We start from the raw sequence: 12,966 nt of genomic DNA, 5'->3' as shown, positions 1-12,966 counted from the left end.
CTGTGCGCCGGGCACTGGGCTCCCCTGTGCGCCGGGCACTGGGCTCCCCTGTGCGCCGGGCACTGGGCTCCCCTGTGCGCCGGGCACTGGGCTCCCCTGTGCGCCGGGCACTGGGCTCCCCTGTGCGCCGGGCACTGGGCTCCCCTGTGCGCCGGGCACTGGGCTCCCCTGTGCGCCGGGCACTGGGCTCCCCTGTGCGCCGGGCACTGGGCTCCCCTGTGCGCCGGGCACTGGGCTCCCCTGTGCGCCGGGCACTGGGCTCCCCTGTGCGCCGGGCACTGGGCTCCCCTGTGCGCCGGGCACTGGGCTCCCCTGTGCGCCGGGCACTGGGCTCCCCTGTGCGCCGGGCACTGGGCTCCCCTGTGCGCCGGGCACTGGGCTCCCCTGTGCGCCGGGCACTGGGCTCCCCTGTGCGCCGGGCACTGGGCTCCCCTGTGCGCCGGGCACTGGGCTCCCCTGTGCGCCGGGCACTGGGCTCCCCTCTGCGCCGGGCACTGGGCTCCCCTCTGCGCCGGGCACTGGGCTCCCCTGTGCGCCGGGCACTGGGCTCCCCTGTGCGCCGGGCGCTGGGCTCCCCTGTGCGCCGGGCGCTGGGCTCCCCTGTGCGCCGGGCGCTGGGCTCCCCTGTGCGCCGGGCGCTGGGCTCCCCTGTGCGCCGGGCGCTGGGCTCCCCTCTGCGCCGGGCGCTGGGCTCCCCTGTGCGCCGGGCGCTGGGCTCCCCTGTGCGCCGGGCGCTGGGCTCCCCTCTGCGCCGGGCACTGGGCTCCCCTCTGCGCCGGGCACTGGGCTCCCCTCTGCGCCGGGCACTGGGCTCCCCTCTGCGCCGGGCACTGGGCTCCCCTCTGCGCCGGGCACTGGGCTCCCCTCTGCGCCGGGCACTGGGCTCCCCTCTGCGCCGGGCACTGGGCTCCCCTCTGCGCCGGGCACTGGGCTCCCCTCTGCGCCGGGCACTGGGCTCCCCTCTGCGCCGGGCACTGGGCTCCCCTGTGCGCCGGGCGCTGGGCTCCCCTGTGCGCCGGGCGCTGGGCTCCCCTGTGCGCCGGGCGCTGGGCTCCCCTGTGCGCCGGGCGCTGGGCTCCCCTGTGCGCCGGGCGCTGGGCTCCCCTGTGCGCCGGGCGCTGGGCTCCCCTGTGCGCCGGGCGCTGGGCTCCCCTGTGCGCCGGGCGCTGGGCTCCCCTGTGCGCCGGGCGCTGGGCTCCCCTGTGCGCCGGGCGCTGGGCTCCCCTGTGCGCCGGGCGCTGGGCTCCCCTGTGCGCCGGGCGCTGGGCTCCCCTGTGCGCCGGGCGCTGGGCTCCCCTGTGCGCCGGGCGCTGGGCTCCCCTGTGCGCCGGGCGCTGGGCTCCCCTGTGCGCCGGGCGCTGGGCTCCCCTGTGCGCCGGGCGCTGGGCTCCCCTGTGCGCCGGGCGCTGGGCTCCCCTGTGCGCCGGGCGCTGGGCTCCCCTGTGCGCCGGGCGCTGGGCTCCCCTGTGCGCCGGGCGCTGGGCTCCCCTGTGCGCCGGGCGCTGGGCTCCCCTGTGCGCCGGGCGCTGGGCTCCCCTGTGCGCCGGGCGCTGGGCTCCCCTGTGCGCCGGGCGCTGGGCTCCCCTGTGCGCCGGGCGCTGGGCTCCCCTGTGCGCCGGGCGCTGGGCTCCCCTGTGCGCCGGGCGCTGGGCTCCCCTGTGCGCCGGGCGCTGGGCTCCCCTGTGCGCCGGGCGCTGGGCTCCCCTGTGCGCCGGGCGCTGGGCTCCCCTGTGCGCCGGGCGCTGGGCTCCCCTGTGCGCCGGGCGCTGGGCTCCCCTGTGCGCCGGGCGCTGGGCTCCCCTGTGCGCCGGGCGCTGGGCTCCCCTGTGCGCCGGGCGCTGGGCTCCCCTCTGCGCCGGGCGCTGGGCTCCCCTCTGCGCCGGGCGCTGGGCTCCCCTCTGCGCCGGGCGCTGGGCTCCCCTCTGCGCCGGGCGCTGGGCTCCCCTCTGCGCCGGGCGCTGGGCTCCCCTCTGCGCCGGGCGCTGGGCTCCCCTCTGCGCCGGGCGCTGGGCTCCCCTCTGCGCCGGGCGCTGGGCTCCCCTCTGCGCCGGGCGCTGGGCTCCCCTCTGCGCCGGGCGCTGGGCTCCCCTCTGCGCCGGGCGCTGGGCTCCCCTCTGCGCCGGGCGCTGGGCTCCCCTCTGCGCCGGGCGCTGGGCTCCCCTCTGCGCCGGGCGCTGGGCTCCCCTCTGCGCCGGGCGCTGGGCTCCCCTGTGCGCCGGGCGCTGGGCTCCCCTGTGCGCCGGGCGCTGGGCTCCCCTGTGCGCCGGGCGCTGGGCTCCCCTGTGCGCCGGGCGCTGGGCTCCCCTGTGCGCCGGGCACTGGGCTCCCCTGTGCGCCGGGCACTGGGCTCCCCTGTGCGCCGGGCACTGGGCTCCCCTGTGCGCCGGGCACTGGGCTCCCCTGTGCGCCGGGCACTGGGCTCCCCTGTGCGCCGGGCACTGGGCTCCCCTGTGCGCCGGGCACTGGGCTCCCCTGTGCGCCGGGCACTGGGCTCCCCTGTGCGCCGGGCACTGGGCTCCCCTGTGCGCCGGGCACTGGGCTCCCCTGTGCGCCGGGCACTGGGCTCCCCTGTGCGCCGGGCACTGGGCTCCCCTGTGCGCCGGGCACTGGGCTCCCCTGTGCGCCGGGCACTGGGCTCCCCTGTGCGCCGGGCACTGGGCTCCCCTGTGCGCCGGGCACTGGGCTCCCCTGTGCGCCGGGCACTGGGCTCCCCTGTGCGCCGGGCACTGGGCTCCCCTGTGCGCCGGGCACTGGGCTCCCCTGTGCGCCGGGCACTGGGCTCCCCTGTGCGCCGGGCACTGGGCTCCCCTGTGCGCCGGGCACTGGGCTCCCCTGTGCGCCGGGCACTGGGCTCCCCTGTGCGCCGGGCACTGGGCTCCCCTGTGCGCCGGGCACTGGGCTCCCCTGTGCGCCGGGCACTGGGCTCCCCTGTGCGCCGGGCACTGGGCTCCCCTGTGCGCCGGGCACTGGGCTCCCCTGTGCGCCGGGCACTGGGCTCCCCTGTGCGCCGGGCACTGGGCTCCCCTGTGCGCCGGGCACTGGGCTCCCCTGTGCGCCGGGCACTGGGCTCCCCTGTGCGCCGGGCACTGGGCTCCCCTGTGCGCCGGGCACTGGGCTCCCCTGTGCGCCGGGCACCGGGCTCCCCTGTGCGCCGGGCACCGGGCTCCCCTGTGCGCCGGGCACCGGGCGCCCCTGTGCGCCGGGCACCGGGCGCCCCTGGGCGCCGGGCACCGGGCGCCCCTGGGCGCCGGGCACCGGGCGCCCCTGGGCGCCGGGCACCGGGCGCCCCTGGGCGCCGGGCACCGGGCGCCCCTGGGCGCCGGGCGCCCCTCGGCGCCGGGCACCGGCCGCCCCTGGGCGCCGGGCACCGGCCGCCCCTCGGCGCCGGGCACCGGCCGCCCCTCGGCGCCGGGCACCGGCCGCCCCTCGGCGCCGGGCACCGGCCGCCCCTCGGCGCCGGGCACCGGCCGCCCCTCGGCGCCGGGCACCGGCCGCCCCTCGGCGCCGGGCACCGGCCGCCCCTCGGCGCCGGGCACCGGCCGCCCCTCGGCGCCGGGCACCGGCCGCCCCTCGGCGCCGGGCACCGGATTCCCCGCTGCCGAATTGTTGCACAGTCAGTGAACCTATCTGAATCCCTTTGTATGCTCTTCATGTTCTACTTACAACTTGCTTTTCCACATATCTTTGTAAGCTGAGCAGATTTCGCAACCACCCATTCAGTCCCTTCATCCAAATCGTTTATTTAGATTTGAAATAGTTCCGGCTCCAGCACTGATTTTGGCAGCACTTCACTGGTCACAGTTTGCCAACCCAAATACGGTCCATTTATCCTCACTCTTTTCCTCCTGTTGGCTAACTAAACGTTTGTCCGTGATGATCTGTTATCCTCAATGAGCTCTTATTTTGTGTAGTTACCTTTGAATAGGTTACTAATTGCTTAGATGTACTCACCTACAGCTTGTCTTTTATTCATGTTACTTCCTCAATGAATTCTTAATGTATTAGTCAAACATGACTTCACTTTCACAAAACCAAGTTGACTGCCTGCTTGCAATAAGATAAGTGCCGTGCCATCACCTCCTTAATGTTAGATTCTAGCATTTACCCTTTGAGACATGCTGGGAGAACTAACTTGTAGATTCCTACTTACTGTCTTCATCTTTTCTTCAATGGAACATTGGCTATTTTCAAATCCGACAGAATCATTCCAGAATCTCGGGAATTTTGGAAAATTGCAACTAATCTCACGCCTCCTTCCCAATGTAAAAAATGGATGTTGGTGTTCCACATGATTTTATACATTTCTTTGTTTCGTTCTTCACAAATCAGTCTTAATTGCTGGTTTCCCATTCCTAAGTGGATGCCTCCTTTGCTGACCCAAGCTTTCAGATCTTGGGGAAGAACCTTGAACCATCTTGGCCTGAACCTGGGAAGGTTTCTCCCACAAAGACTGATTGTGACCTTGACCTTAGATTGAATTTTGCATTTCACCAGACACGTCCATCTTACTCATTCTGAGATCTGCACTAGGTTCTTAAACAAGTACTGGTCCTCGTATCCAAACTACCTGTTTCTCCCCAACTTCAATTTTGTCAACCTCTAAAGGTAAAACATGATATATGAGTACAAACCTAACCTTTCCACTACCAAACATCTTGATCACGTGTGTGAGGATCACATATTTTCACGACTCTTCCTGTGAGTTACTTCAACCACTTGTGATCATCGATGCTTCACACTAACTTTCTGGTTCAACTTGAGAATTCCTTCTGGTTCTGGTTCTATTGTGACACTCTGTCTTGGTTGTTTCTCTTCCACTGATGTGCTAAATGTGACTTCAGCAATGAAAATTCATTCTACTGATCAGTGTGAGATGTGTGACGATAGGTAAACAAAGTTTGCCACTCTGTGATCTAGTAAAAACTGCTGTTTCTTTATATTTGTTTCTAATGTTCGCTCTGCAAGGGCGTTAATCATTTGCACTGCGCGCTCTCTGCTGCTCCATTTGAAGCAGGTGATTCAGTGAAATGTGTTTTACCGTGTACGTTCTCATGAAAAATGCAAACCCTTCTGAGGTCCATTACCAAGACACCATTTCCTCTGGGCACGCATCAACAGCAAGCAAACCACGCAAGGTATCTGCAGTTTTGTTAATTGTTCAATTAATTGAGAACCCTTCGACCCACTTCGAAAGACCATCTTTCACAATGAGTAGCTGTTTATCATAGAATCCTACAGTGCAGAAAGAGGCCATTCGGCCCATCGAGTCCGTACCAACCACAATCCCACCCAGGCCCTATCCACATATCCCTACATATTTACCCTCTAACCTATGCATCCCGGGACACTTAAGGGGCAATTTATAATGGCCGATCAACCTAGCCCGCACATCTTTGGACTGTGGGAGGAATCCGGAGCACCCGGAGGAAACCCACGCAGACACGGGGAGAATGTGCAAACGCCACACAGACAGCGACCCAAACCGGGATTTGAACCCAGGTCCCTGGAGCTGTGAAGCAGCAGTGCTAACCACTGCTACCGTGCCGCCCTGTTGTCCTTCAAATTCAGAGAAAGCTACGTGCCGCCTCTGCCACACTCCATTTCCATGGTTGCAAAGATATTGATGGCAGCTTCTTTTCAACTGTTGACTGTGTCTTCCATACCCTTATCTAACCCTGACCACCAAAGATAACTCCTCACTGAACTCTCTTTCAAACTTGCCCTTAAACATGATCACATAGCGATCTGTACTTTACTGGAATTATGATTCTGGTCCCGCACTTAACACAGCTGTTATCAACTGATAACTATTCCTATATTTCAAAAAAAGGCCTGATTTCTAAATACGGTGTCAGTGTTGGCTACTTGTTTGCAATATGGTCATGCACATCTTGCCCATCTGGGATCCCTATGAGTTGTTATACCAATGTGACCATCAGCTCATCTCAGCAAAAAAGAAAAGATATCTTCCCTGTTGGGTTCTACCTCTGATGAGGGTGGCAATCCAGACATCACATCAGCGATAACAATGACCTTCCAACTGTCTATATTTAATGTGCTTATAAGCAAACAAAATCAAGGCCCACCTTTACATTCAAGCTGCAGCCAAAATGGATCCTGAAGACTTTGAATTCAGAATAGCCGTCAGTGGCTTATGTTCAGTTTCGAGCGTGAAACTGCAACCATACAAATAGTTTTGAAATGTCCTCACTCCATAAATCAAAGCCAGTACTTCAGGTTCTGTCTGAGGTTGCAAGAGGCAAATGCAGTCAGTGTCCCCTCATCACTATCCAACACATGAAGAGATCACAGCACTTGCTCCATATGGGGAGGCATCACATCCTCACTGAATCTTTTTGGACGGGACACAGTAACGTGCAAATACCTTACCCTCTATCAGCTGACTTTTACGCAAACCGAGTGTTTTGTCACATTTCTTTGTCCAATCCCATGGAACACCTTTCCTTGTTTGATTTCTTGTTCCCAAACAATAGCTTTCTGCAATCTCCCAACAGCTTGGGGTTGTAGTGCTGCTCAAGCTTAATCAAATGTCCATCTGCAGCATGCCTTTTGGCTTTGCTGAGCCAAGCAAATTCTTGAGCGTCTGGTCCTTTTCCTTTTTCCCCCCACAGCCTGTTTGACAGCTGCTTTATCAGGAACTTTGAGGATATTGTTATCAGTGGAAAACATTTCTAGTCACTCCACGTACAGACTGCAAGACTGCCCCAGCCGCCCCATAATACCCGTTAATGCAGCCATTTTTAAAGGGCACGCAGAAAATGAAAGCTGCACGTAGTTGGAGCTGGGAGTGCCTTTCCATAGGAAACAGCAATTTGAATATGCGAAGTCAATATGATAAATATTTGAGATGGGAAGATCTAGCGCTATGTTGAATGGTGGTGGAGAGCACATATTGGATTATTTTTGTGATTAAGTCTCTTGACTTTTCTTAAGTGTCAATGGAGTAGAGCATTTTAGTGCTCCATATCTCCTAGTAGCTGGTCACAGGTTGATGGACGGACTCTGTTAGGGAATAATGCATGGCATGGGAAAAGGCCACAGAGTTATAAAGGGACAATGGGGGTTTCGGATAGTTCTTGAATGTTCCACTTGTTACATTATTCTGGGTTAAGTCTATCTGCTGTCATATTCTGATTGCTGGGTTTCCTCTTCCGCAGTGCTTGGTATTGGCGCCAACTCGAGAGCTGGCCCAGCAAGTGCAGCTGGTCGCAGAAGACTATGGCAAATCTTCACGGATAAAGAGTACCTGTATTTATGGAGGTGCACCAAAAGGCCCTCAGATCCGGGACCTGGAACGAGGTATGTGGAACGATGGCATACACATTTACGGAGAATCTTTCTGTGGAAATACTGAAGCGTCACACACATGTTGATGTTGCAAAGAATACTGCATAGTTGTTCATGCTTTTTCAAATTTAATTACAATTTATTTGCCGAAAATATATACTTCTGGAGCTAGAACGTTTCCTAGATTCACATGGCTCAGTGGGTTTAGGCAGTGAATAGCTGAACCATGTAGACAAGGAAGATCCCAAGTTCCATCTCTAATCTGCACTGTTTAAGTTGATCTGGGGTTGCAAAAGCGTTGTTTTGTTTCTTAAAGACTTGATTAGCTGTAAGTATTCGCATTCCAACCATTATTCATTTAAATTGAGTCTGTGTCTTTACATGCCCTGTTTGTGAACAGAATTCCCACTCACCTGAAGAAGGGGCTTGGGGCTCCGAAAGCTTGTGTGGCTTTTGCTACCAAATAAACCTGTTGGACTTTAACCTGGTGTTGTTAAACTTCTTACTGTGTTTACCCCAGTCCAACGCTGGCATCTCCACATCATAAGTTGATCTAGAGCAGTTGTAGGAGTTGTTCAATCGGCTCAGTTAAGGAGGGGAACAATTGGAGAGGGCGTCTTTTCCTGATTTGTTATCCCCCTGTTAGGATTCAACATGTGTAAATGTCAGGTGAGGACAGAATTGGGTCTAGCTATGTTACACATCACCACACAATAGCCTGCAATTGATGAAGTAAGAAGTGTGTTTATGCATTCATAATATTCCATTTGCGTTTTGTTCACTCAGTTTGTGAATGTTAGATACTCATCCCCAAATATTAACTCTATCCTCTGGTCTTAAAACTCTGTTTTAATGTCACATGCAAATCTGGTCAGCTTGCAGCTGATTTCTGTACTCGAGTTGCAGGTAGAAAGTCAAATGGGCATCTCAATCTGACCCCTAGGTGCCCCACTCTGTCAGTACTAACCACCTTCCACCACCCACAAACGATTTACACTGACCCCCAGGCCACCCAAATACATGTACATTGACATTGTTTAGTTCAATTAAAAGACAGAATGTAGGATTTTATAAAATGGCAAACAGGGAGAATAATAAACAAGGACAGAAAATGAAATTGTTTATTTTCTAAATTGGGCCACTGTTTATTAGTTGAGTGACTTATTCTGACCCTGTACAACTTTGTGCCCTTATTCAGGAGTGGAGGTCTGTATTGCAACCCCAGGCCGACTAATTGACTTTCTAGAAGCTGGGAAGACTAATCTCCGTCGCTGTACTTACCTGGTGCTGGATGAGGCTGATCGTATGCTGGATATGGGCTTTGAGCCTCAGATCCGGAAAATCGTGGAGCAGATCCGGGTAAGAATAGTGGAAACTGAATGCATTCTTGTCTATAAGCCATGCACTGCTGTTAAAATTATATATCTTTACACTCTTGAACCTAAGCACTCCTCGTTTTGACACAGTAGAGTGTAACCCCGGCAATATGTTTGTGGATTGGGATATTAAGATAATTGGGAATGGTACGTTGTGCAGTGAATCTTTGTGAGGAACCCTAAAGATTTACCTCTTTCCATTCAGCCTGACAGACAGACTCTGATGTGGAGTGCCACTTGGCCAAAAGAAGTGCGGCAGCTAGCAGAGGACTTCCTACGGGAATACATCCAGATCAATGTTGGAGCCCTGGAGCTGAGTGCTAACCACAATATCCTCCAGATTGTTGATGTGTGTCAGGAGACAGAGAAGGACCTGAAGTGAGTGTGCCTCGTTACTTGGGCTGCCAAGGAATAGTTTAATGTGTGCGGTGGTGGAATTCTCATACTGTTGTCTGCATAGATAGACAGGTTCTGAAAGAGAGAGATGGTGGATGCCCTAACTATAAATCTTCCCAAAATTCCTTCGATCTGAGAACAGTCTCACCAGATTGGAAGTTGACAAATGTTTTCAAAAATAGGGCGAGAGAGAACAGGAAACTACCGGTCAGTTAGCCTAACATCAGTTGTTGGGAAAATGCTGGGATATACTATTAAGCAAATATTAGCCTTACACTTTGAAAAATCTTTGTACGATCAGAACAAGTCAGCATGCTTTTGCTGAAGGGCAACCCTGTTTGACAAATTTATTAGAACGTTTGAGGATATAACTAGTAGGGTAGATAAAGAGGAACCAATAGATGTAGTATACCTGGATTTCCAAACAGCATTCGATAAGGTGCCATACAAAAGTAGCTAATAGGCATGATTTGGGTGCGTGAAGTTGGGGATAGCATTTTAGCATGGATAGAGGATTGCTTAAACGATAGGAAGCATAGAGTAGGCATAAACAGGGCTTTTTAAGTTGGAATTGTGGAGTGCTTTCACTTAGATGAAAAGACAGAGATCCATGTTTGCTGCTGATACCAAGCTAGGTGGAAGCTGTGGGGAGGACATGGAAAAACTGCAAAGAGCTGTAGACAGGATAAGTGTGTGGGCAACAAGGTGGCAGGTGGAGTATGATGCAGGAAAGTGTGAGGATATTCACTTTGGTTATTGGAATAGAAAAGCAGAATATTTATGAAAAGATGAGAACCATGTAAGTGTTGCTGTGTGTGTGTGTGCTAATTCAAGAAATGCAGGAAGCATGCAGCTACACCGAGGGAGGCACTGGAGTAGTGGTATTGTCACTGAATCGGTAATTTAGAGACCAGGGTGATGCTATGGGGACCTGGGTTCGAATCCTATTAAACCACAGTCGATGGTGAAATTCAAATCCAATTGTTAAAAAGTCTAATGGTGGCCATGAAACCATTGTTGTAAAAACCCATTCATGTCCTTTAGGAAAGGAAATCTGCCATCCTTACCCGGTCTGGCCCACATGATTCCAGATCCACAGCAATGTGGTTAACTCTTCAGTGCCTCCTGAAACTCAGTTGAAGGACAATAAGGGATAGGCAATAAATGCTGGCCGAGCCAGCGATGCCCACCTCCCTTGGATGAAATTTTAAGAAGCAATTAGGAAGGCAGATGGCATGTTGGCTTTAATGGAAGGGATTAGAGTACAAGAATAAAGACGTCTTGCTGCAATTGTACAGAGTTTTGGGGAGACCGCATCTAGAATACTGTGAACAGTTTTGGTGTCCACATTTAAGAAAGGATGAGCTTGAATTGGGGGCGGTACAGTGAAGCTTCACTAGATTGGTCCCTGGGATGAGTGGGATGTCCCATGATGAGAGGCTGAGTAAATTGGGCTTGTATTGTCAGGAGTTTAGAAGGAGGTGATCTCATTAGTTTGATAGGTTGGGTGCTGCGAGATTGTTTCCGCTGTTCGGGGAATCTTACAGTCTCAGGCCTAGGGACCGATCATTTAGGACTGAGCTGGGTAGGAATTACTTCACTCGAGGGGGTTGTGAATCATTGAAATTCTCTACCCTAGAATCTTGTGGATGGTTTATCGTTGAATACGTTTAAGGTTGAGATGGACAGATTTTTGCGCTCAGAATTAAAGGGTATGGGGTGTGGGCAGGAGTTGAAACCAGTGTTTGAATTGAATAGCGGAGCAGGTTTGGAAGGCCACGTAATTCACTCCTGCTTCTATTTCCCTGTGTTCCCCACATTACCAACCTGTGTTACCAGTGATTTTCAATGTATGACCTTTGGTTCTTGCTGTTGAATGTCACGTGGAGGTGGTATACTCTCTTACTGGAGATAATCACTATCTGTGCTTATGTGACATTAGTGTTACTTGCCACAATTCTCCATGTTGTCAAGCTAAATGTATCCATCTCCTAATTTCATACTTTATAGTGCTGCTTTCCTCCACACAGGAGTTGATGAATAATAGACCCAAAACTGACCCGTTAAAAGCACCACCCCTCAGCCTGAATGTTTGTGTTTAATTGCAGACTGCTCCACCTGATGGAGGAAATCATGGCAGAAAAAGAAAACAAGACCATCATTTTTGTAGAGACCAAACGTCGCTGTGACGATCTGACCCGCAGGATGAGGAGAGACGGGTAGGCGTTATTACACTCCACCCCTCACTGTCTTGATACAAATGTCAAATCGAAATTCAATTCTTAGCACGTTGGTTCCTGGAGTAAGAGTTCATTGATTCAGGTAAGCTTAGTTACTGGTCACCGTAACGCAGGAGGATGGGTAGGGAGGGCCATGGTTGTGGCTGGTTACAGAGGTCTCAGAGCAGCCCACCCTCGTGTTTTCCAGACTACGCGAAGCATTTATACCAGGGGAGCCATAAGGACAGGTTTGGGTCTGCTTTCAACAGGAGTGGGGCTAGGTGTGATGGTAATCTCATTTTCTACATTTTCAAGCCTTGTTCCTTTTCTTCATTCCCGCAGCTGGCCAGCAATGTGCATTCATGGAGATAAAAGTCAGCCGGAGAGAGACTGGGTCCTAAATGGTAAGAATCGGTGTTTATCCATGTTGGTTCATGTTCCAAGTCATTTTATATATAGTTAGTTAATCCAGTTTAAATGTTCATTTTAATAGTATTATGAATTGCGTTAAATCATTTAAATGAGCCTCAGTGAACTTATTGCTGCTTTTAAATGTTAGAAATCCATCCCACCCTCCTAAATGCAACCCGCTGGGTAGAACCTAGGAACCAGCATGGGGGGGGCAGCATAAGAACATGAAGTATGAAAGAGCCATTGGTCCAGCAAGCCCTTTCCTTCCACGCTCCATTTAATCTTCCCTATTGTGGACTCTGCTTCCATTTAACTTCCTCGAGGAAAGTCTTGTGTAAACTCTCCCTGATCCCTGAAAGGTGCCAAGCGAAGCTTTGAAAGTGCATTCAGCAACCTCCAGGTCTGCTGAATTAAATCATGAGTTCACTGCCAGTCACTGGCTAGATTCCTTCTCCACCCCCGATCTCCGTAGCACAGGAACTGCTGTGTTCCAAGCACTATCTCAATCTAATCTAGTTCCCACGTGCCTTTTGAAGAAGATAATTAACAGTCTGGCCATGCTTCATCACTCTGAGGCTCATTCAGAGTTTAATTCTGTGTTCAGATCACCTACACGCCTGTATATAAGACCATAATAAGAAGTTTCACAACACCAGGTTAAAGTCCAACAGGTTTATTTGGTAGCACAAGCTTTTGGAGTGTCGCTCCTTCGAGTGTCAGCACTCTGAAAGTTCGTGCTACCAAATAAACCTGTTGGACTTTAACCTGGTGTTGTGAGACTACTTACTGTGCTTGCCCCACTCCAACGCTGGCATCTCCACATTATAAGACCATAAGACATAGGAGCAGAATTAGGCCACTCAGCCCATCGAGTCTGCTCCACCATTCAATCATGGCTGATATTTTTCTCATCCGCATTCTCCTGCCTTTTCCCCATAACCCCTGATCCCCTTATCAATCAAGAACCTATCTATCTCTGTCTTAAAGACACTCAATGACCAGGCCTCCACAGCCCTCTGCGACAAAGAGTTCCACAGATTCACCACACTCAGGCTGAAGAAATTCCTCCCTTGCTGCAAGACCTAGCTCACTTTCCCTTTGGTGCTTCCTCCAACTAAAACACAGTTATTTCTTTTCGTGTCCTAACGTCTGGACCCTCTCCAGACGTTAGGACACGAAAAGGACACATTGTGCTTTTTCTCCAAAAGTGGGAGGACAAAACCTGTATGCAGTACTCCAAGTCACCTCACTAGTGA

The 12,966-nt window shown here is 54.2% G+C and overlaps 1 protein-coding gene across 2 annotated transcripts in view; it reads left to right on the top strand.

Annotated features, from left to right (window-relative positions):
* The window catches only part of LOC144509136 (putative ATP-dependent RNA helicase DDX17), a 45,496-nt gene that overhangs the window by 16,911 nt on the left and 15,619 nt on the right, over positions 1-12,966 (top strand). For both annotated transcript variants that reach the window (XM_078237538.1, XM_078237539.1), the window contains exons 6-10: positions 7,179-7,320; positions 8,507-8,667; positions 8,890-9,062; positions 11,189-11,299; positions 11,642-11,703. In XM_078237538.1, coding sequence (XP_078093664.1) covers positions 7,179-7,320; positions 8,507-8,667; positions 8,890-9,062; positions 11,189-11,299; positions 11,642-11,703 — 649 coding nt within the window. The remainder of the gene's footprint in view (positions 1-7,178; positions 7,321-8,506; positions 8,668-8,889; positions 9,063-11,188; positions 11,300-11,641; positions 11,704-12,966) is intronic.

The sequence above is a fragment of the Mustelus asterias genome, chromosome 21 (assembly GCF_964213995.1).
Source record: "Mustelus asterias chromosome 21, sMusAst1.hap1.1, whole genome shotgun sequence".
NCBI classification, from domain to species: Eukaryota; Metazoa; Chordata; class Chondrichthyes; order Carcharhiniformes; family Triakidae; genus Mustelus; species Mustelus asterias.
This window is presented reverse-complemented; position numbering and strand designations above follow the sequence as displayed.